General features: G+C 43.3%; 4 protein-coding genes across 5 annotated transcripts; 1 reads left to right on the plus strand and 3 right to left on the minus strand.

Moving 5' to 3' along the window:
• The first annotated feature begins 260 nt into the window (after positions 1–260).
• Positions 261–15,038, plus strand: PME5 (Pectin lyase-like superfamily protein). The gene is made up of 5 exons (XM_021958659.2): positions 261–760; positions 902–1,091; positions 1,255–1,461; positions 13,610–13,854; positions 14,575–15,038. Exons 1-5 carry the CDS (start codon positions 420–422, stop codon positions 14,732–14,734), a joined length of 1,143 nt encoding a protein of 380 aa, XP_021814351.2. The 5' UTR covers positions 261–419; the 3' UTR covers positions 14,735–15,038.
• Positions 8,103–9,675, minus strand: LOC148294473 (uncharacterized). Its single transcript, XM_088252930.1, has 4 exons — positions 9,545–9,675; positions 9,292–9,432; positions 8,728–9,209; positions 8,103–8,648 (listed from the first exon to the last, which is right to left on the minus strand). The coding sequence occupies exons 1-4, from the start codon at positions 9,657–9,659 to the stop codon at positions 8,214–8,216; spliced, it is 1,173 nt and encodes a 390-aa protein (XP_088109056.1). The 5' UTR covers positions 9,660–9,675; the 3' UTR covers positions 8,103–8,213.
• Positions 15,039–15,126: 88 nt separating the features above from the next.
• On the minus strand, positions 15,127–19,653 carry LOC110757115 (peroxisome biogenesis protein 19-2). 2 transcript variants are annotated; one of them, XM_021958661.2, is made up of 5 exons: positions 19,421–19,653; positions 19,282–19,333; positions 18,551–18,827; positions 15,922–16,238; positions 15,127–15,327 (listed from the first exon to the last, which is right to left on the minus strand). In XM_021958661.2, exons 1-5 carry the CDS (start codon positions 19,458–19,460, stop codon positions 15,282–15,284), a joined length of 732 nt encoding a protein of 243 aa, XP_021814353.1. In that variant the 5' UTR covers positions 19,461–19,653; the 3' UTR covers positions 15,127–15,281. The 2 variants fall into 2 exon arrangements, with proteins under 2 accessions (XP_021814353.1, XP_021814352.1); XM_021958660.2 differs by having other exon boundaries at positions 18,551–18,830; positions 19,421–19,648.
• A 950-nt stretch (positions 19,654–20,603) lies between these two features.
• Positions 20,604–23,880, minus strand: LOC110757116 (uncharacterized). The gene is made up of 2 exons (XM_021958663.2): positions 23,512–23,880; positions 20,604–22,044 (listed from the first exon to the last, which is right to left on the minus strand). Exons 1-2 carry the CDS (start codon positions 23,878–23,880, stop codon positions 21,136–21,138), a joined length of 1,278 nt encoding a protein of 425 aa, XP_021814355.1. The 3' UTR covers positions 20,604–21,135.
• Positions 23,881–23,955: the final 75 nt, after the last annotated feature.

Raw genomic sequence — 23,955 nt, forward strand, 5'->3', positions numbered from 1 at the left:
TTCGCAGAGTGAGCTAAGATTCCGAGGTTGGAAGACTTTAGAGTACGTACGTATAATTAGGATGTATCTTTATCTCTGTCATCACTGCTGAGTTGTGCATGCAAATTAAGCCAAAAACATATTTGACCCCACGTACCTATCCAAAGGCCAATTCATAGCATAACGAGACCAACCCAAGCGAGGGAAGCCCCCCAAAAAAAAAATGACCGTTGGAAAGGACTGAAATTTGTTTCCATATATATAGTACTTGCATTCCATTATATACATGTTCCTTGATATCTCTTCGATAGCTCTTGGCTCTTGCAATCGAATCTCATAACCTCAGAGAGAGAGAGAGAGGGAGCAATCTATCTATCCACCATTTTCGTTATTATTATTATTATTAAATTTAATGCTATTTTAATTAATTCAAACAATTAATGGCTTCTTCTCTTTTATCATCATCATCTTCTTCTTCTTCTTACTTCTTCTTGGTGTGCACCACACTCACTGTGTTTTCCTTCTGGTTATTTCATGCAGCGCCAGCGGTGACAGCGGTGAGAAGCTCTCGCGTACTGCTAGTCCACACTACTAACAACAATGATTCAACATCAAACTCTACCAAGAACCACCACAAGTGGGTGGGGCCCACTGGCCACCGCCAGATCGCTGTCGACATAAATGGCTCCGGGGATTTCCTGTCAGTCCAAGCTGCCGTCAATGCAGTACCGGCGAACAACACGGTCGATGTTCTCATCCTAATCAGCCCCGGATACTACAGGTCATTATTAATCATTATTATCACTAGTCAACAATGTAATAAGTAAATATGGTACAAATAGCAACACGCTCTATAATTCATATCGTTCAAAAAAATTGTAATATTAATTAATGCGGAGATAAATATGATATGGGTATGCAGAGAAAAAGTGGTTGTGCCGGCGACAAAGCCGTACATCACGTTTCAAGGAGCTGGGAAAGATGTGACCGTGATCGAATGGCATGACCGAGCCAGTGACCCTGGGCCCAACGGCCAGCAGCTGAGGACTTATAGGACAGCTTCTGTTACTGTTTTCGCCAACTATTTCTCCGCAAGAAATATTAGCTTCAAGGTAATGTTAGATTGCACGTTACGAGTAATGCTAGAGAGATCACGTTTTTTCACGTTATATTACAACAACTAATGTGTGTTTATTAGAGCTAACCATACAAATATAGTTGGATTTTTGCATGCATGAATGAGCATTATATGGATTTATTTACGTATTATCACAGAATACGGCGCCGGCTCCGATGCCGGGGATGCAAGGGTGGCAAGCGGTAGCGTTTAGGATATCAGGTGACAAGGCATACTTCTCAGGGTGTGGCTTCTATGGTGCCCAGGACACACTTTGTGACGATGTGGGGCGCCATTACTTCAAGGATTGTTACATTGAGGGTTCCATAGACTTCATTTTTGGGAATGGTCGGTCCATGTACAAAGTAAGTAACTACCTAAATAATATTGTTTACACCATAATTAACCGAGCATGTCCAGCCTTAAAACAACTAGCACCAAGGCAGACTTGCCTTCTCCCCTGCCGAAGGAAGACACTCTTCCAAGATGCCAGACACCTGCCAAGGCTCCCGACTGCTGAAGGTCCCAATTGCTGAACCTAATCTCAAGGACACGTGTCGCCACCACAGCGCTTGGACATAGTCCCACATCGGAAATCTACACAAACCTCTCATTTTCACTTCCTTATAAGTAGGGAACAATACCCTGGTAACTGGGGGGACTAAATTCTCACTCTTACTGTTACTCTGTCAAAATTACCACTTACAGCTGACTTAAGCATCGGAGAGCCTTCGGCCGGCACCACACCGGTGTCCGAAGCTTAACGACTGTTTCTTCCTCTTTGTCTTTTGCAGGGTATCTAGATACTGAAGGTCCTAGCCACCTAAACTGCTGAAGACCCAAGTCTTTACCTAAGTTGACCCTCTCCCAAAAAGAGCATCAACAGTTTGGCGCCGTCTGTGGGAACCGACTTCTGAATCCCAACTCCCTCTACCAGCCCAGCTGGCTCCTTCCCCTATCAGGCCCCGTCGCCTCTTCCACACCCCACACTCCACTATGGTGAGCGAGGCTAGCCATGCTACCCAGCGCCCCACACCCCGTGGGGATTCCTCCCGAAAGAAACCTTCGGCAGAGGGGGATCTCCAGGCAGAGGTGGAACGCCTCCGCGCTAGTGTAGTCAAGATGTCAGAAAACTACGAACATCTTCGCACTAAGAATGTTGAGCTGGAGCACGATTGCCGAGCCCTAAAGCGCAATGTGGAGAACACTCGCCATCGATTTATCCAGCAAGACCTCACCCAGGATGTCGAGCACACCCTGCCGAACCAACATGCCATCTCCCGTCATAGCGCCCCCATCCAGTCGAGGCCTGACAAAGGCAAAGGCCATCTTCATCCGGAGATGACCAAGTCGCGACCCCTCCACATCTCCCCACCAAGAGATCGGCCCCATAGCCCAACCAAAATCTACAAAGATTGCCGGGACCGTATCTCAGAGAAGCGGAAGAAGCCTATCCCCATCAATGTCGACCTCAGTGACCCAAGGGTGACGCACCTCGGTCCCCTACCAAAGCCAACCCGCGTGCTTACCCAAGAAGGAGTGGGGGACTCGGACGACTGGGAACCTCGCAACCCCGAAGACTGGGAGACCTACCATTCCGAAGACTTCGAACAATGGGAGGATTACCCTCCCCAACCCACCCAACACTTCAGGTCTTCGGCACCCAATGCTCTTCCGCATGCTGACCCAGCCATGCGCCTCCTCTTTGAGAAGGTCCGGCGCCTGGAGAGTGAGCAACACCGCAGCCACCAGCCTCTCTGGGCTAAACCTCGCCCTGGGCCCTTTACCGAACGCATCCTCAATTATCATCAAGAGAAGGACATTCAGCCACTTCGTATTGCCTCTTACGCAGGCACAGAGGACCCCCTTACCCATATCCATTCCTTCCAGTCCGCCCTCGGATGCAAGGGCCTTAGTGATGAGGGCATGTGTCTCCTTTTCCCTTCCACCCTCAGTGGCGCAGCTCTGAATTGGTTTTACCGGCTGAACCCCCGCACTATCAACTCCTTCGACAGTCTGAAGCAGACCTTCCTGGACCATTTCATGATCCAGACCGATCGCCTCTACTCCGCTGACGATCTGTACATGCTTCGGCAGGGTGAGGACGAACCCCTTCGGGAGTATGCTGCCCGCTTCAGCCACGAGTACTCTCGTTGCCCAGACACCGACGATCGAGCTGCATTCGGCGCTTTCAAAAGTGGCCTTAGAGAATCCAACTTCCGCTACCTAGTCCACAGCAACCCATGGAACACATATGCGGAGCTGATGAAGCAAGCAGCTATTCACGCCAAGGCCGAGTACTTTAACACCAAACGTGGCCCAGCCAACCAGTCGAGGAGCACCTTCGGTAATTCCCCATCTGCTTCAGCACCCACCCCGGCCAAACCTCACCATTCAGCTCCCGTTCCTGACCACCAGGGTACCCAGTACCCTAAGAGGAAAGACAGCCACCAGCATACCTTCAACAACGAGAAGCGTAGCAGACACGACAACCGCCATCAGCCCCGCGGAGGCCACCCTCCCAGGCCAAGTGGTCGTGCCCCACTCCCTTTTGAGCCGAAGCCCAGGTTCGAGGTATTCACCACGTTGAACACTACTTATGAGAATGTTCTGGTCCAGGAAGCCCCCATTATACCCAAACCTCCCCCTCGGAGACTGCCCAACAAGCCTATGCCGAACACAGGCGTCTTCTGCCGATTCCACCAGTTCACTGGCCATGATACCGAATCTTGTATCACATTGCGCAACATCATTGAAGGCCTCATCCGGGAAGGGAAGCTAGACAAGTACGTGCACAACCACCCAGCCCCACCTAACCCACACCAACGACAGATCAACATGATCTCTACCATTAGTGGTGGCCCTACATTGGCTGGAACCTCCAATAACTCCATCAAACATTATGTCCGCTCCACCTATGCGCACCAGGTCTTCAGCACCGAGCAGGGACGCTTGCCGAAGACCCATAAATTAGGCTGGGCCCCCATTACCTTTAGCGAGGAAGAGGAGCGTGGTGTCATTTTCCCTCATGACGACCCACTCATCATCCGGGCGGACATCTCTAACTTCGATGTTGGGCGTATCCTGGTGGACACTGGCAGCTCGGTCAGTGTGATGTTTGCTGAAGCTTTCAACGAACTCCAAGTCCCTACTCACTTGCTGGACCGTAGCATCACACCTCTGGTGAGCTTCTCTGGCGATGTTGTCCAGCCTATTGGGAGCATCCACCTCCCTATCTCCATTGGTTCAGCACCCCAGCGAGCAACGATCACCACTCCCTTCCTCATCGTCAACTGCCCCACGGCATACAACGTCATCCTTGGACGCCCAGCCTTAGCAAAAATGAAGGTATTCGTCTCCACTCATATGTTACTACTAAAGTTCCCCACCCCCCATGGCACAGGCATGGTGCGCGGCGACCAACTTGGCGCCCGAAGCTGCTATGCCTCAGCAGTGAAGTCCACCAACCACCAACATAGGGGTGAGGCCCTAGCAGTAACCAAGGCCCCAGCCCCTCCTCGAGCTGGCACTGAACGACCTGAAGACCCCAGGGAGGAATCTGTCACCCAGCTGGCCGAACCTGTGGAAGACCTTGAGCTGGTTACTCTCCATGACAACATCCCAGACCGGCAAGTTCGAATCGGCACCTCCCTCTCACCAGAGCTTCGCTCTGACCTTGTCGCCTTCCTCCGCCTCAACTCTGAGGTCTTCGCCTGGTCTTACAATGACATGCCTGGCATATCACCAGACGTTATATCCCATCGGCTGAGCATTAATCCCGCAGTCCGACCCGTTCGGCAGAAGCGTCGGGCCTACGACCCAGAGAGATACGAGGCCATGAAGGCGGAGGTGGACAAGTTGAGCAGCATCGGCTTTATCAAAGAAGTAGACTACCCCACTTGGCTAGCTAACGTGGTCATGGTTAGGAAGCCAAAGAAAGGCTGGCGCATGTGTGTAGACTACACCAACCTCAATCGGGCATGTCCGAAGGATAGCTTCCCTCTACCTAGGATTGACCAACTCGTGGACGCCACAGCAGGCCATGCCCTTCTTAGCTTCATGGACGCCTACTCCGGGTACAACCAAATCTTCATGCACCCTGACGACCAGGCCCACACCTCCTTCATTACAGATCGCGGCCTCTATTGTTATAAGGTAATGCCATTCGGCCTCAAGAACGCTGGTGCCACTTATCAGCGCCTAGTGAACAGCCTCTTCGCCCCATTGATCGGCAACACCATGGAGGTCTATGTCGATGATATGCTAGTCAAGAGCCGTACCGCTGATCAGCATATCCCTAACCTATCTGCCATGTTTGCCATCCTGAAGCAATATAGGATGAGACTCAATCCCACCAAATGCGCATTTGGCGTGGCTTCGGGCAAATTCCTTGGCTTCATGATCAGCCAGCGGGGCATTGAGGCCAATCCAGAGAAGATCCAAGCTATCTTGGACATGAAGGTACCGACGACAGTCAAAGACATCCAGAGCCTTACCGGGCGCGTCGCAGCACTCACCAGGTTTATCTCCAAGGCTACTGATCGATGCGCCCCCTTCTTCAAAGCTCTTAAGGGCACTAAGCGTCACATCACCTGGACCCCAGAGTGTGACAAAGCTTTCAACGAGCTCAAGGAATACATGAGTCGGGCCCCTTTGTTATCAACCCCTGAACCCGGAGACATCCTCACGATTTACCTATCCATCTCAGCTACAGCGGTTAGCTCTGTACTCATCAGACCACATGAAGGTACTGAGCATCCAGTGCATTACGTTAGCAAGGCATTACAGGATGCTGAGGTTCGATACCCAGACATCGAGAAGCTGGCGTTTTCCTTAGTAGTATCCGCCAGACGCCTGAGACCTTATTTCCAGGCACATACCATTCATGTCCTAACCAACCAACCACTCAGACAAGTACTGCAGAAACCAGAGACTTCCGGTAGGCTAGTCAAGTGGGCCATCGAGCTTGGCGAATTCGATATCCACTACAAGCCTCGCCCAGCTACCAAGGGTCAGGCGGTCGCCGACTTCATCTCTGAGCTCACAGAACCCCGGGCATTGGTCACCCCCCAGGTCATACCTGCAGGGCCCACTCCTCCATCGAATCTGGTTCACGTCGCCAGCCATGGCACCCTCGACCTTACTCAGCCCTCGTGGACATTGTACGTGGATGGCTCCTCCAATGCCCATGGTTGTGGAGCTGGCCTTGTTCTCATCTCCCCAGATAAGGTTGTCCTTGAGTATGCCCTCCGCTTTCAATTCCACGCTTCCAACAACGCGGCCGAGTATGAAGCGCTCCTAGCTGGCCTTCGGCTAGCCAAGGAGATGGGCGCTAAACAAATCCAAATATTCAGTGACTCCAAGCTCGTTGTTCACCAAGTCAACCAGGACTTCACTGCCAAAGACATCTCTATGACTGCATACCTTCAACATAGTCGCCACATGTTGACTACTTTTGACGCTTATCTCATCAGCCAGGTACCACGATCGGAGAACAGCCATGCTGATGCTTTGGCTAGGCTAGCCTCGGCCTTAGACCAGGGCAGCGGCCGAAACATTCACATCGAGTTCCTGGACCGCCCTAGCACACAAACCCCACTCATCTGTACCATTGATCACAGCACTACTTGGATGGACCCCATCCTTCAATTCTTGCAAAACCAGACACTACCTACTGATCCTGCTGAAGCACGACGTGTTCGTTATCGCTCTGCTCGATACCTGATCATCAATGGCTCTCTATATAAGCGTGGTTTCAGTCTTCCTTACCTTCGATGTCTTACCCCAGAGGAAGGCAACTACGTCCTTCGGGAGATCCATGAGGGCATCTGCGGCAATCATTCAGGCGCTCGTTCACTAGCACACAAGGCCATTCGGCAAGGATACTTCTGGCCTTCAGTTCACACTGATGCCCAGGCCTTCACCCAGAAGTGCGACAAATGCCAGCGATTTGCCAACATACCACAGCTCGCAGCTGAGCCATTAACCCCCATGGTCAGTCCCTGGCCATTTGCCCAATGGGGACTTGACCTCATTGGACCTATGCCTGAGGGCAAGGGCCAGGTCAAGCACGCAGTTGTTGCCGTAGATTACTTCACCAAGTGGGTTGAAGCTGAAGCCTTAGCTACCATAACTGCAGCTCGCATCGAAACGTTCGTTTGGCAGAACATCGTATGTCGCTTCGGCATCCCCCACACCATCGTCACAGACAATGGCCGGCAATTTGACAACGCAAAGTTCAAGCAATTTTGTTCCAACCTCAAGATACGTCTTTGCTTCGCTTCCCCAGCCCATCCTCAGTCCAATGGCCAGGTCGAAGCTGTGAACAAAATCATCAAGAAAACCCTGAAGACCAAGCTTGACAAAGCCAAAGGGTCCTGGCCAGAGTTACTCCCAGAGGTCCTCTGGTCCTACCGCACCACCTTCCGTACCTCCACAGGAGAAACACCTTTCTCTCTGTCCTTTGGTACCGAAGCCGTGGCCCCAGTGGAAATTGGCCAGCCCACATACCGAACCTCCACTTATGATGCCGAAACCAATGACGAGCAGTTAGCACTAAACCTCGACTTCATTGATGAGCTTCGTGACCAATCCAACATGCGCAACGTCGCATACAAACAGCGCATCGCCAAGTACTACGACTCCCGGGTCAAACCCCGTGCATTCAAGGCAGGGGATTGGGTCATACGCAAGGTTTCCTTGGCTACCAAGAACCCTACTGAAGGTACCCTGGGCCCCACGTGGGAAGGCCCTTATGAGATTACAAAAGTTTGCCGACCCGGCACTTATCAGCTTCGCGATCCCAAGGGCAAGACCTTGCCTCATCCTTGGAATGCTGACCACCTCAAGTACTACTATAAGTAAACACACCTCGACCCTAGGACAACATGTTTTACTGATATTTATCTCTTGTACCTTTTGCCTTACGATATTTATCTAATATAATGCCTGACCTTGGCTAATTCTTACCAATCACATGATTACCATTTTTGCTAAGTACAACCGATATCAAAAGACAACAAGTAATATCATAGCAAATCAACATACACGTGCCCCAAGCAAGGCAAATTGTTCATACATAGCAAATACAAACGAAAGGAAGACGACGCCTTCAAGTCTAGGCAGAAGCGGCATCCGCAGGGCCTAGCTCCGACTCCGGCACAGCGGTAGTGTCATCAGCAGTAGGACTAGATGTTGGAGACTGGCCACTGGTATCAAATTTGATCTCAACCGAAGGGTTGAACCTCGCCAATCTCTTCTCCCAGCGAAGCTGCTCATCCACCAACCGGTCCATGATGTAGCTCCTCAGCTCCTCGGACGACCAGAACTCCTCGGCCGCTTCGGCTCGGGCAGCAGCCACCTCTTCAGCCTTCGACCGCTTCAGCTCTTCCACCTCTTTGGCCAACCCCGCCTTCTGCAACAGCAGGGTATTCCTTTCTCGGATAGCCTCCTGTGCCTCCGCCATCTTGCTCTTGGCCAGCTCATCACGCTTTTTCAACCTCTGAATCTCCTTATCTGCCTTAGCCATGTTAACATACATCTCGCCAAAGGCCTACAACACAAAGCATCATTAGTCAAAAAAAAAAAAAAAACTAGAAAGATAAGCACAAATTCATAAACAGCTCACTCACATAAGCAGACGTGAGAATCGTCTTCTGGGCCCGATCTGCAAAGTTAGAAGCTTGCGTCTTGGCCAAAGCCTCAGGGTCACTCTTCACGCCCTCCAGGAAGACGTTCACCAGAGGTATCTCCTGACGATGCATGGCTAGGTTCGCCTCTTTCTTCTGCCGACGCATCTTGAAAAAGTCCACCTTCTCCACCCCTTCAGCAAACACATCATCAATACCGAAGGGCAACTTCGGTGGCGCCTGCAGGTTATAAGAAGGCATCCTAGGCTCCGTCCCCATCACACTCCGGTGAGCTTCCTCCAATGCCTTCCTCCTCCCCAGCACGTCGGCAATTAGCCCCTCATCATCACCCCTGGACCGCTTCCCAGTCGCCGGCTGGCTCCCCCCCTTCTCCGCTGTCTTGGCCCGAGACTCTCTCAGCCGCTTCTGCATCTCGGCCTCATCAATATCCACAACCTTCGTACTGCCCTTTACAATACCTGCCACTGCACATCAAAAACTAAGATGACCTAAGTACCTATAAAAAGGAATCAGAAGACAAACAACCAAAGTAACCTAGATACTTACTTCCTTGCAGAAGTCCGGACTCAAGCAAATTCTTCTGGGTGACCAAGTTTCGGCACTCACGCTCGGTCTCTGACAACAGCGACCTCACCTTCTCAACCTCGTCTTCTTGCTCCTTGGAGATAGACCCCCACTTCACCGAACCTGCAGCAAATGTTACACACTACTCAGCCATTTACACTTGCACAAGCAACAATGGAGAATCAAGAGAAACACAACAAAACAACACTCAGTCTTAAGGGATGGGGCCAAGAACCTATAGACTGGAAGTGGGTAGGAATATGTTTGGCAATGACCTTCCCTGGCGGACACTCCCAGCCACCATAAGCCAAACACCACTTGTTCCTCCAGGTCTTCTGAGTAGTAGGCATATGACTGATAAAATAACCCCTCTCCTTCGCCTTTCGACAATTAGCTTGTACCCAGCCAAAACTTCCCTGTTGCTTCGAAATTGAGTATAAATACATGAACTGCTCAAAGGTTGGCTCATCCAACCCAACCAACCACCAGGCAATGTAAAACCCGTGAAGAAGAATCCAAAAGTTAGGATTATATTGACCCGGCGCATACCCCAGCTTAGCCAACATCATCTGGACCCAAGGATGAAACGGCAGTCTGAAACCATGCTGGTACATACCTGTAAAAACCAACACCGAGCCATCTGAAGGATATCTAACCACATCAGCTGCACTGGGTAATCTCAAGCCTACGTAGGGTGGAACACAATAATCCGCCCGAAGCTCGGCCAACTTCACTTCGGTAAGAAAATTCCGCTTCGCCAATGGGACACCAACCCGTATATCCACTCCCTCTGACGCTGAAGCCAAAGCTACGCCTACAGACCCAGATGGAGATGCCTGATTACTCGAGCCCACCTCGGTTGTATGAGCACAGGCTAAGGCCCGGTCAAATACGGCCTCTAACTCCTCGTAATTTCTCTGCATCCTATTATATGAAGACAACCCAGAGCTAACGGATGGCTCAACCCTATCACCCTCATATACTACCATCCTACTCTCTATAGCGCCGTCTACAACACCCTCTGTCTGGGAGCTCTCACGTTCTGAACAAACATAAAGGCTTGGCTCTGACTGGGAACTCTCACTTTCGGTATCTTCCCCGCCAAAGGCAAAGGGGTCATGACTTTCTCTATCAGAACTCTCAGACATCTACAATTCGCAGAAACAATAAAAGGAACTAATGCACATGCAAAAATGATCGAAGCATACATTCAACAAGTTCATGTCAATGTTCAGGATGATTCATCAAGTTCATACTCATACTCAAGGTGTTTATCCTAGTCTTCAACATGTTCGTACAAAAAGGACGATTCAATTTGAAAGTTCAAGGCAAAGGAGGTCTAACCTTGTTTGCACCACCACGGAAAGCCAGTCGGAAATCTTTCTGATCAATGCTCTACCACCAAGTCTCTAGCCGGAAATCACCTTTTCTCCTCCCCACTTTCTCAAAATTTTCCTCAAGTATGAGACATTCTCCACTCCAAGCTCCTATTTATAGATCCTCAACGGTACCAACGCCTTGGGTCACGGAAAAACCCTAGCACCCTTTCATCTTCCCTCCCAAATCTCTTGTACCTACACATTTTGAAATTCAAATTCGAATTCATCAAAAAAAAAAAAAAATAAAAAAAAAAAAATAAAAAAAATAAAAATTTTGCACCTGCCGAACGGTAGGCAACGTGCAGAACCAATTTGGAAGTGCTCACTTGCCTAGCACTTGGCTGACCTAGCCCTCAAAAAAAAAAAAAAAAAAAAAAAAAAAAAAAAAAAATTTTGCACCTGCCGAACGGTAGGCAACGTGCAGAAGCAATTTGGGAAGTGAGGGAGCACTTGGCTGACCCAGCCATCAAAAAAAAAAAAAAAAAAAAAAAAAAAAAAAAAAAAATTGAACCTGCCGAACGGTAGGTGACATGCAGAACCAATTTGGAAGTGCTCACTTGCCTAGCACTTGGCTGACCTAGCCCTAAAAAAAAAAAAAAAAAAAAAAAAAAAAAAAAAAAAAAAAAAAATTGAACCTGCCGAACGGTAGGTGACATGCAGAACCAATTTGGAAGTGCTCACTTGGCTGACCTAGCCCTCAAAAAAAAAAAAAAAAAAAAAAAAAAAAAAAAATTTTTTGCACCTGCCGAACGGTAGGCAACGTGCAGAAGCAATTTGGGAAGTGAGGGAGCACTTGGCTGACCCAGCCATCAAAAAAAAAAAAAAAAAAAAAAAAAAATTTTGAACCTGCCGAACGGTAGGTGACATGCAGAACCAATTTGGAAGTGCTCACTTGCCTAGCACTTGGCTGACCTAGCCCTCAAAAAAAAAAAAAAAAAAAAAAAAAAAAAAAAAAAAAAAAGAGTTTTTGAACCTGCCAAAGGTGTCATGCAGAATCAACTTGAGGAGGACTTGGCTCCTTGGCTCCAGCCAACAAAAAAAAAAAAAAAAAAATAAAAAAAAAAATTGAACCTACCGAACGGTAGGTGACATGCAGAATCAATTTGGAAGGAAAGGGTCACTTGGCTCCAACCCAAAAAAAAAAAAAAAAAAAAAAAAAAAAAAAAAAAAAAACAGAACTAACCTTGTTTAAACCACCACGGAGTAAACCACCTTTTCTCCTCTTCACTTCCTTTTCCTCAAAGCTCAAGTGTGAGTCCTTCTCCAGTCCAAACTCTTATTTATAGACCCTCAAAAGGTACCAGCCTTGGGCCATGAGAGTACCCTAGCACCTTTTTCATTTTCCCTCCCAAATCTCCTACACAGTTTGAACTTCCAAAAAAAAAAAAAAAAAAAAAAAAAAAAAGAAAAAAAAAAAGCCTGCCGAACGGTAGGTAGCATGCAGAAGCAATTTGAGGGGTGATTGTTGGCTGACCTAGCCACAAAAAAAAAAAAAAAAAAAAAAAAAAAAAAAAAAAAAAAAAAAAAAAGAGAGAAAAAGAATAAGCCAAAACATCTAGGCCATACTTTTGAAGCTTGACGCAACTTCTGGGTTGCCAACTTGGGGGACTAGGGAATGCCCTACGACTCATACTAACCTAGGAATGCTCGGTCATAATTATGCAAAAAACTTACAAGTTCCCAACCCAGAAGCTACTTCTTGACCGCGAACTTGGGGGACTACTGTTTACACCATAATTAACCGAGCATGTCCAGCCTTAAAACAACTAGCACCAAGGCAGACTTGCCTTCTCCCCTGCCGAAGGAAGACACTCTTCCAAGATGCCAGACACCTGCCAAGGCTCCCGACTGCTGAAGGTCCCAATTGCTGAACCTAATCTCAAGGACACGTGTCGCCACCACAGCGCTTGGACATAGTCCCACATCGGAAATCTACACAAACCTCTCATTTTCACTTCCTTATAAGTAGGGAACAATACCCTGGTAACTGGGGGACTAAATTCTCACTCTTACTGTTACTCTGTCAAAATTACCACTTACAGCTGACTTAAGCATCGGAGAGCCTTCGGCCGGCACCACACCGGTGTCCGAAGCTTAACGACTGTTTCTTCCTCTTTGTCTTTTGCAGGGTATCTAGATACTGAAGGTCCTAGCCACCTAAACTGCTGAAGACCCAAGTCTTTACCTAAGTTGACCCTCTCCCAAAAAGAGCATCAACAAATATTAATGTTGATTTAATTTTGTTTAATTCGTATCAATTTCAACATGTATTTTGCATGCTATAACTATTTTTGTCTAAATTGCCATTGTCTTGTTGAGCTCTAAGCAAAAAATTTAGTGCTTTTGTCTATGAACACCCGTGACTCTTCCATTTTGAAAAAGAAAAGGATGCTTGCCTTTTTTCTGCTGCATCTTTGTGACAGAGTGATGTCACTTTTAGTGCACATAAAGTCAAGAAAAGTGAGGAAGCTTTTTCCTTCACCAGTTTTATCTGTTAGTGGGAAAAATACTATTTGCATTTTGCATATACGAGGCATTTTTATTTAACAAACAACTGCGAATCGTTTATTGATTTATCAATTTATCTGTAAATATAGGATCAATGATAACATTACTCGTATTCTAATTATAAAAGGAAACTTAGGTATGAGGCGAGTGTAATTCTTAGCGACTAAATTGTTCTTACAAAACCCTAATAATGTAATTCTTAGTGCCTCAAGAAATTTAAACAAATGGTCTTATCAAAACAAAAAATTTACGCCTTTAAAAAAAAAATTTCTTCTCTCAATATAAAATCATTATTATTTTTGGACGAAATATATATAAAATCATTATTGTTAGTGCTTTACGGTGACGTTTCGTTTGCAATGAGTGGTTTGCTTTTTGACTGATCTACTATTGGCTGGTTCTGGTTGGCACAGGACTGTGAGCTGCACTCGATAGCAACCAAGTTCGGGTCAATTGCGGCCCACTACAGAAACTCAGCGGATGATAAATCAGGCTTCGCTTTCGTGAACTGCCGAGTTACCGGTACGGGTCCTTTGTATGTGGGTCGGGCCATGGGCAAGTACTCCCGGATCGTATACTCCTACACCTACTTTGATGACGTGGTCGCTCATGGCGCCTGGGATGACTGGGGCAACACAACCGCCAGCACTACAACAAAGTAATTAACTACCTTAAGCTTTTAATTACTTTTATTTTATTTTATGACAAGTGCAATATTCTAAATCCTTCATATAAACTGATTTTGGGAAGAGTAGAGTCGAACTTAAAATTAAGAGTGCCTTAATTATTTGAGTTGAGAGTCTCTTATTATAATGTACTCGGATGCAAAAGAGTAGATAAACACACTGTTTCGGTCAACTGATCTTACCGACATTTACTCTAATATCTTGATTCCTTCGAATCATTTTTTAATGGGCCCACCCTTTGTGTTTCCCTTTGAAAATTACGTCTGTAGGGCCCATTTTAATTTTGTTGAATTATAGGTGTTTGAGCTCCTAATCATTGTCATGGCATCAAACCCTAGTCAACAAAGAAAAGGCCATAGAAAGCTTAAAAAAAGTGATGGAAAAGCCAAATACTTGAAAGATTTCTTGTCTCGAGATAATTAAAAACCCAACTTTTTCTTCTACTATTTTTTATATACTAATTTCCTCACATGAAGTGAGAAATTCATGTTAAGATTGGGATTCAAAAAGAGAAATAACGTTAGACCAATATATATCATAAAATTTTGGATCTCAACTAACATATTAAAAATTTTAATTTATTTTTAACAAGTAAGATATTTTAATGTCATGTCATTTGTGACTAAAATTTGGAAAAAATAAGTGGGGCCAACCTGACTTTTAATGGTGTTTTTTTTGGGTGGCAACTGCAGGAGGAGTGTGTTTCTGGGAGTCTACAAATGCTGGGGGCCAGGGGAAGAAGCCCTGCGTGGGGTGTCATGTGCCCCAGAGCTTGATTATGAATTGGCCCATCCCTTTCTGGTCAAGAGTTTCGTCAATGGAAGGCACTGGATTGCACCCTCTGATGCTTAGCCTTTGCTAACATCTCATACTTCTTCCAAATCCCATTCTTTAATTCATTCATATATATATATATATATATTCTTTAATTCAATTATTGTAAAATATATCTACTCCATCAACATACTCCATCAAGGGTTGCTGTTCCTTCTAATCGCTTTATGCGGGAGAAAGGTAGGCTACTTAAAATAGTCCAACAACCAAACTCTTGTGTGTGTAGATTTGCTCACCTAATTCTGACAAGTGTCCGACATTTTGTACTGTGTACCTTTTCTTCAATAATATGATATCGTTTTGTTCAAGGCTTTTTCATTAAGATTTGAGTTTGCATGCCACTAGACCAAACGATCATAATTTTATACAAGCTTTATGTGTCTCAAAACCTTGCTCTGAAGCTTGGCAGCTAAAACAATCATAAGAATCTGAAATAATAAAACTGCATGCAATTCAGGCAATAACCAATTTATTTTCACAAATTTTGATAAACAAACATCTGTGTGCGCCCAGGGGATAACAGCTATGGGGATACGAAATTAGCACGGAGGAAAGACGGTTGCTCTCACATTATACAACAATTTGTCTGAGACTCGAGCATCTCTGGAGACCTGCAAAGGAAAGCATCGTGGGTCAGTTGATAGAGCTGACCAAAGTTCTAAATGATTTCTGCAAATTGATGGTGCCACAGGGAAAGCATGTTATACTGAGTATTTCTCAGCCAGGAAGAAAGCTATCTGATTTTCTTGTGGTAACACAAGTCATGTTAAACTTCAACGTGATAAATAGCGTAACTTATCGTCGCTCCAAACTGAATGTTCTATTTAAATGAGAGTCTCAGTGTCTCTGCTGCAGTACAGATTCAAGTTCTCACAGCTTTAAGGAAGAGCCTACCTTCTAGACTTAGTACATAAATTCCCTTCAATAGATAGTATAAAACTCTCAATCTGAATAACACTGAAGAACAATTGATTCCTTAGCTCCAATACTTAACATAAATGCGTTCATAGACCATTTTCCTGATGAGATGCCCTCAGCAGTTGTCCTCCCAAATAAATAACATCAAAGAACAACAGTATTCGCATACAGAAAATATTAAAAATGGCAAATGTGATCATCAGCGAACTTAAGATGTGTGCGCGCTTTAAAAGTTGCAGACGAACTAACCATTCAGATTTTCATAATTAACACAGTAGAAGACTTACAGTTGTCCAAGACTAGCTAGGTCAAAATCAGGAGCTAGCTCCTGCACAATATCATTAGGTGGTTGGCCACATTCTTGCATTTTCTGCATGAGCTCAAAAATCCGGGAGAAGTTTCCAGAATCCTTTTCGTAGACTTCATTAAGATCTTTTATGAGTTCGTACTGGTGAAAATAACGTTCATGTTCTTCTTTACTCAAACTCGCTTCATGCTCTTTCAACCACTTTGGATATCTTTCTCCAATTTCCTTCATCGGTTCATGAAGAATATCCTTAGACAAAAGCTGCTGCATCATGGTCTCAACAATAGATTCCATGTCCTACACAAAAATAGGGGGAAAATTAACAATAACAAGATATTACTGCTTTTATTAACAGGTTGTACACCAATTTGGCAAAGCATAAAGTAGGAACATGAAGGTAGTGCATATTTACGAAAGAAGCAGAACATGTAGTAGCTAAAGCATGCCATTATGGCCAAATCCTAACACCACCAAAAGGATATATACAAAGAAATAGGAGTTCATTCATCTTATAAACATGACACAGATTTTAAACCCAAACTGGCACAAATTTTGCAGAATTCAAAAGACAAAACATTGTACACTCAAATACAAGTTACGTGAACTAAAATTTTTGGAGGAAGAGAAGGAAAGTAAAAGAAAGAAAAATATATGAAGACATTGAATATAGGTCTACTAAAGTTTGGCTACTTCTGTACGTAAGCACACCCCCACCCCCCCACCCCCCACGCTATTATATAAAGAAAATGAAACAGTCTAAAAAGCACAAGGCATATGCATTTCAGAAACATACTTGTCCACATGCAATTTTAGTTTGGTGTCTCATTTAGTAGATAAATCTTGAAGTTAGCTATTGTTTTGTTGAAATGATGACCAAAACTTCTAAATGTACTTCTCCAAATAAACTGTAGAAGCCACTGACCGAATGCCTAAGCAATTAGTAGATTACCAAGCAATGCATATGATGAAACAGTAAATGAAAGATTTTGTATATGGAGAACATATGGCACAAGTAAATGAAATATCTATTACCACCAGTCTTTGTTGCCTACCATGTAAAGTATAATATGTCAATACTAGAACCCACAAGCAACCAGGCATACAGCCAACCAATAGATCCTGCTCTGTCTCATCCTTCTCACAATGGTACCAAAAACTTAAGATAAAGGTTAAACTTCTGCTACAGTAAGTAAGCCTCATAGTTTATTTTGATGGTTAGCACCTCGAATACTTTAAACATGAATTAGACGATATTTTTTTTCACGGCATGCAGAAAACAATTAAATTTCATATCAGGGAAAGCTATTCAGAAATTACACACCAATATCTCCTCTCTTCATCCCAACCCTAAAAAGAAGCAAACACACCAGTAGGTCCTAGACATAGCTTCCAAAAAGGGTATTTATTTTCTAATCAAGTTTCTGAATTGATCATTCCTCTCCCTCTGAAAAGAGCTTGACCCGATCAAGTTAGGAGCTAGACTAAGAAGGGATTCATCACCTTCAATGCGTTTTAGGAAAGTGCTAGCTGTTTTCTTGAGTTTTATGGACGGAAAAATTTTAGTAGGTACAATACTTAGCTCATAGTCCCCATGTTTCAAGGTAATATGTGTTGTTGCTCTAGGCAGGGGTTATCAGTGGGTCCTTGAAACATGGGGACTATTGAAGGTGATGAACACATAAAAGAGATTAAAAAAAATAAGGGTTATCAGTGGGTCCTTGGTTACACTTAATCTGAACATGAATTCCTCAAACTTATCAATGTATTCAACGACCGACATATTCCCTTACAAAGAGACTAGCGGTAGTCCAGAAAGCACTCGCAAAATGGTTAACATTACATTTCTATTTCAACCTTTCTTTCAACTCGCTTCAATGGAAATTGGTTCTGTGCTATATCAATTTGTTTTTCAAGGTTATACTCCCAAAGAGTTTAGTTTGGCACACCAACTTCGTCTTGGAAAATCCAACTTTGTGACCCTTAGATATTTGATACCACTCAAACTATGGGTCCAGGTCACATACCAAAAAGCTTAGGATTTAGTTTATCATTAAAACTATGAGCATCAATATGATTGCTATTACCATATCAAACATAAAGCTAAAGTTTTAGTATGTGCTTTGTCAGAAAATTGATCCAATATAATTTACCATTAGCCTATCACAACCATGCTTAAACAAGACTTAACAGTAGAAATTGGCAAAGACATATCAACCCAGAATTCCAATTCTTAGTAAACAATATTGTCAGAACGAGTGATACTCAGCAAGCAATAGATAGTCATTCTCAATAGCAATATACTTGAAATCAGAACACAGGGATCATATTAGACACAAGCATTGCAATGAAAATTTAAGTTAGTAAAACAAATTTCAGGTACAAAGGAGAATAAGTTTCATGTTCTAAATTCTATCAAACACCAACCTTAATCTAAATACCCATGTATCAATTTCACAACTATAAAATCGTGTCGATTACAATTCACTAACCAATAACAGCTCAAATTGCATAAAACTCAACCAAACAGCTAGAAGAAACGCTTGACATTGATCAAATCCCCAAAAAAAAAAAAGCAATTCAAAGAAAAAAGTAAATGAAAAGCAAATTACCTGAGACCCAGCAAGTTCCTCGAACTGCTTGACCCAATCTTCCACATCCTTACCCAAATCCTCTCCGCCAGGTTTCGTACTTGTCACAGATTCCAGTCCCTTAACAGCCTCTCTAGTCTGCTCTCTGAGCTTATCAAGAGCCTCAGTAACATGGGATTCCTCTGAAACCTTTTGTTTTCCCTTCTTCTTTGTTCTTATTTCAGGTAGTCCCATGCCAAGTCCTTGAACCCCAGCAGGCAAGGAAGGTGGTTCTTGCTTGTTCTCTGTAGATTCTTTACTTCTATGACAAGAAAAAGAATGTAAATACTCAACTTGGCGCAGAAGTTTCACATAGTTCCATTAAGCATTCTGATATTACTACAAATATATAATTCATTATACACGCCTAATGCTTTATTTCACCATTTTCTTCATGGGTTATACTTATAACAATAATTTCATTTAGTTGAAAATGCTGTTGAGCAACTTGGGCAAAAGCAAAATACAAACACCCATGATGTGATTCCTTTCCTTTCTATATTGAAAACCAAATGTTGAATGACAAATTGTCCTTGGTTTTTACTTTCATAAACAATTCAAGACAAACAATTTTGAAGAATTACAAACTGCCTTCGGAACGAAGTAAATAACGTTTTGAACACAAATACAAACTGAGAATTTTGAAGAAACAAACATCCGCATGAGAATTTACAAAGTAAAGCTTGAAGCTTTTGAGAGAGAGAGAGAGAAACCTCTGAAGGGAGGGTTTGTTGAGGTTGAGATTCTGGAAGTCATCTAAGGCACCTGAAAATCAATTCGAAGACAAAATTACAAAATTTAGAGAGAGAGAGAGAGAGAGAGAAAGCAAAGCTTCTTGTATGTAATACGTACTATCGAGGAGTTCGTCTAAATCATCAGAGTGGTCAGCCATGGATGAAACTTGAAGCTCTCTCTCTCAACTCTGTGTAAAGTCTCAACTGCTTAGCGTCTGGGTGTGGATTGGAAAGGAATTATGGAAGAAGTATGGAATGGATGCAGGGATTGAGAAAAGGCAAAGCTGCAAAAATGACGAATGGGGCGGTCAATCTATATGGACTGGATTTGGGCCCAAGGTCTTGAGCTTTCAACTCTAAAGATATTTTTCTTTCTTCTCTTTTTTGCCAATTCTTTCTTCTCTTTTTTTACTAGATAAATTGCACACCTATCTTTTTTTTTTTTTTTTGAGTACAAGTCATAGTCTAAAGTTACAGAAGAGGGGTATTTATCACACACACACAATTATGATGCTGTAAGATTCGAACTTGAGACCTCTGATATGCAAGTATTTCTTTTCACTGGGCTAGACTCGTAGGCTTGCGCACCCAATTTTAGTAGATAAACTGCACTCCCTATGTTCGTGTGAGAGACGAAAGTGGGATAACAGGGGCCCAATTGTTTGAGCTCTATAACCTTACTCAATTGAATGCACAAGAAATATTGATAAAATGTTTAACGTACAATACTACCTATGATATATATCAGATTTGACCCAAAAATTATTTGAGGGACATCCTTATAGGGCACACCCGATATTGTATTTTTCTAATCCGAACCTTCTATTTGATAGATATTCATTCAAAAATAATCTCTACAAAAAATCATTTGATTCCGAGTCAGCCACATATATATATGAACAATGCTTGACTATTCACCTCGAATGAGTCGCATTCTTTCTTACTTGCGAGTTATAGTTTGACACGTATATAAAAGTAACTTATTGAAAACACAAAAAGTAAAGCTTCATTCATTTGTCAAATTCTAATTTGGAGGTATGGATGACTGATTCCTTTCATGCAACAAGCCAATTATTTCCCTTATATGTATGTATAGTGGTTTGGATTTTGTTGTTGTATAATTCACATCCGAGAGCGCTAAGATATTAGGGCCAGCACTGTTTGTTGAGTCAAATATCAACTAATTCCTTATAAAGTAAAACTATTTAGTTTTAAGATTCAAAATTTAAGGGTAATAGAGAAACTATAACCTCTTATCTGCTCACCTACGTAGGGCTTAAATTAGATGTACCAGCAAATACTTTCAAAGAAAATCTCATTGTAAATCTCATTTCCTCAATGACTGTATTCATTACAGATGGTTCCTTCTTTTATACAAACAATGCCTCTGGCTTTCCAGCCAGTTTAAAAAACTAAACTCAACTTCCTAACTGGAGACTGCTGAGCTGCTCACTGAACAGCAAAGAATGCTGATAGATATTTAGATTTAAGCTAAACTTAACTTCCATAGGAGAACATTTTCAATGGGGTAAAATTCAATGAAATTCCACGTACATGGCATGTAGTACTGCTGTTTAGGCTATGTTGCTTCATTCGTTTACAAAGTTGGACTAGAGTCAGCTTCTAAAATTGTCATGTGATAGAGGATTTGGCCCCTGATCTTTAGTCTCTGAAACACCAGTCACACAATTAGCCTCGATAGTAGCTGCTTGCTTGATGTTCGGTTCTTCTGTGACAGACTTCTCTGTGGTTTCCATAGCCATTGTAACAGTATTATGGTTTCCACAATTCAGGCAAGGCTTCTGACCCTCCGATCTCAGGATTTTCTTGAAATTAGGAGCTTGAACTTGTTTCCACCGGTATTTCTTGGTACACATGGGGAGGCATGTATTTCCCTTCTTGGGGATGGAAAATAGTCTGAGCAATTGGGTTAGGGGGGTAAAGAGCTTGAAGCCCGACTGGCCCACATATAGCTTGGCTACTTTTAAATCGTTTGAAGTTAGCAACATGCCTCTTTCCAGAAAGATGGTGGTAAAAAACCCCCTGCCTATCACACTTGACGTTGCATATATCACAGATTAGCGGAATAACAATCTTAGTTTCAGTTTCAGAAGTAATCTTGTGCTTCTTCTTGCGCTTTGGACCATGCTGCTGCCCCGGGATATTATTTTGCTGTTCAGTTTCCGCAGATTTTACATGGATAACAGCTTCAGCGGGTAAATTTTCGGTTGGTTTGTTCTGTTCACCATCATGAGACACTTCCAGATTTGAATTAGATGTACGATTCTGTTGGCCCTGTAATTCATCCCCTGATCTGATAGCATTTTTCATATTTTCCATATTCTTCATGTTCTTCTTATGTCGCTTTCCATTCTTGTGATTCTCAAGAATTTCCAAACTATTGCATGTGGCCTTACAAATTTCACACCAAGCAACCTGGGGACTTTGGTTGTTCCGAACTTTTGTTTTGTTTGGAACTTCTGTTTTAAGTGCCGACGCTGATTCTGATTTCTCAGGTGGAAGTGTTGCTGGAGCAACTGAAGATTCTGGATGCGAAGATGTTGAAGGGAAACCATGTTGTGAGAAATGCTTAGGGCCACCACTACCATAACCATGTGGTCTTCCAATGAAAGATGGGCCAGCTCCACCAGGTCTCAGGTGGTTGTAGCCAAAATTTCCTTGGTGTCCTTTGAATGGCTCACCACCCCTTTCACCACTACTCCTGTATGGAGGCTGACCAACCTGAATATTAAATCTTGAAAGAATAAGAACGTAGAAAGCTGGATACAAGCCAAATGAAAAAGAGCAATGATGTTTGCAATCTTAAAAAACCCTCTGCAACTTAGAATATCAATATTTCAAACTGACCCACAGGGTTTGCAATCAGAAAGGACCTTTTGTGACTTAGAGCACCAAATACATTAGCCAATACATCGCTCCAAACCCTTCAGAAAAGAGCAAGATACATAGCAAAAACAGCCTCAACTTCAAAAGAAGTCAGATGACATCAAAACCATAAATTTGCTTCTACCTTCTGCTAATAATACATATACCCAAAACCAACATAAGGGATTTCAGAAAAAGTACAGTGAGACAAAAATGATAATTTGGCAACATTGAGGAGTAGATACCCACCAGAGAGTTTTACAAAACATCTAGATGAACTTAAAAACTTAATCAACAGGAACCAGACAAACAAAATTCAGGAAGCCAATCGAACATATAGTCTAAAACAAACCAACAAATCTGCCATGTTCTCTTTGCACAAAAGTTTCCTACATATCATTATGTGAATTGAGTGGCGATAATTCTTCACTCTGCATACAAAGTTGCAGGTCATTTAAATTAATAGGGGTAGTACCCGCACCATCTCCAGTGGCTTAATTGTGCATATTTGAGCAAGAAAAGAAGTTAGAATAGTTCAGATCACCCAAACATCAAACAAATACTCCTTTGGTTCATGTATCTGCACCTATTTTCAGTTTATAAAGATTCTCTACAAGTATTTTATTGTTTCAACCATAGAACTCGTAAGAGATTTGGAAGAGGATGGTGACAGGAGTAAATAATACATCGTTGAGTTTGCAGAAGCAACTACATTATGGTCATCTTGCGCCACATAGTTCATTAGTGTCTTATCATCCAAGCTCCCAAACCAAACACAATGAGCTGTGTTTCAAAGCAAGTAAACAAAAATATTGAAAACACATCTCAAAATTTTGAAAAGGAAAACCCCCTAGTGTTTGATTCCAGAACATGTTGTTAATGTAAATGATGTCCTGATAATTACAACCCCCTTCCAAAAGTACTGATAGGAGTTTCTTTAATATAGAATATGTAAAATCTGAACCTATAAGGAAAGGGTATTTTACTTAAGCCAGAAAGTCCAAAAGATATCCTTCCCTTACTACTTATTTCCAAGTCTCCATGATCACAAAATCTTTGTCCTTCCTGGTTTAAACCACCAGAGAAATAGAAGGACAGAAGAACCAACCATTTCACGCAAAAGATTATCCTTCCTGGTTTGTACCTTATATATGTATATATATGTTTATGTATATAATGGGGTTCCAAATACAAAAATGGATCAGATAAGTGAAGCCGAAAAAACCCAACTCATTTTTGTCAAGCAGATACATAAAACAAACAATCAAAAGCAATTCGATGACAATGCCACCAGTCCAATCAATCAAAAGCAAAACATTGTACCGGTTGATACAAAGGCCTCTCTGCCACTGCTCCCACTCTGGACCCTGAAAATTGCGCCAGTCGAGACAGCACAGCCTCCAGCCCCGGAATCCCAGGTGGCTGGACTAGTTGTGATTGAGAAAGTTGGACAGGTTGTGGTGGATAAGGTTGTTGTTGCTGCAGCAGCTGCTGGTAGACATTGGTATAGTTCGATTGGTAATAACCTTGTTGCTGCTGGTGGTATTGTTGTTTTTGTGGGTGTTGAAAACGAAAGCAGAAAGCTTGGTTTGATTGGTATGCAATAAAACCTTGTTGTTGTTGAAGAGCTTGGAACTGTTGATAAAGCAGCTGTTGTTGTTGAGCAAGGAGCAGTTGATGTTGTTGGTCCATGGTTTAATTCTGTGGTCTTGCCTGTAGGGAATGGTTGACTGTTTAGGGTTTTTGGTGTTTTGTCTGTTAAAGGAA

This window comes from Prunus avium, chromosome 5 (assembly GCF_965620075.1).
Source record: "Prunus avium chromosome 5, drPruAviu1.hap1.1, whole genome shotgun sequence".
NCBI lineage: Eukaryota > Viridiplantae > Streptophyta > Magnoliopsida > Rosales > Rosaceae > Prunus > Prunus avium.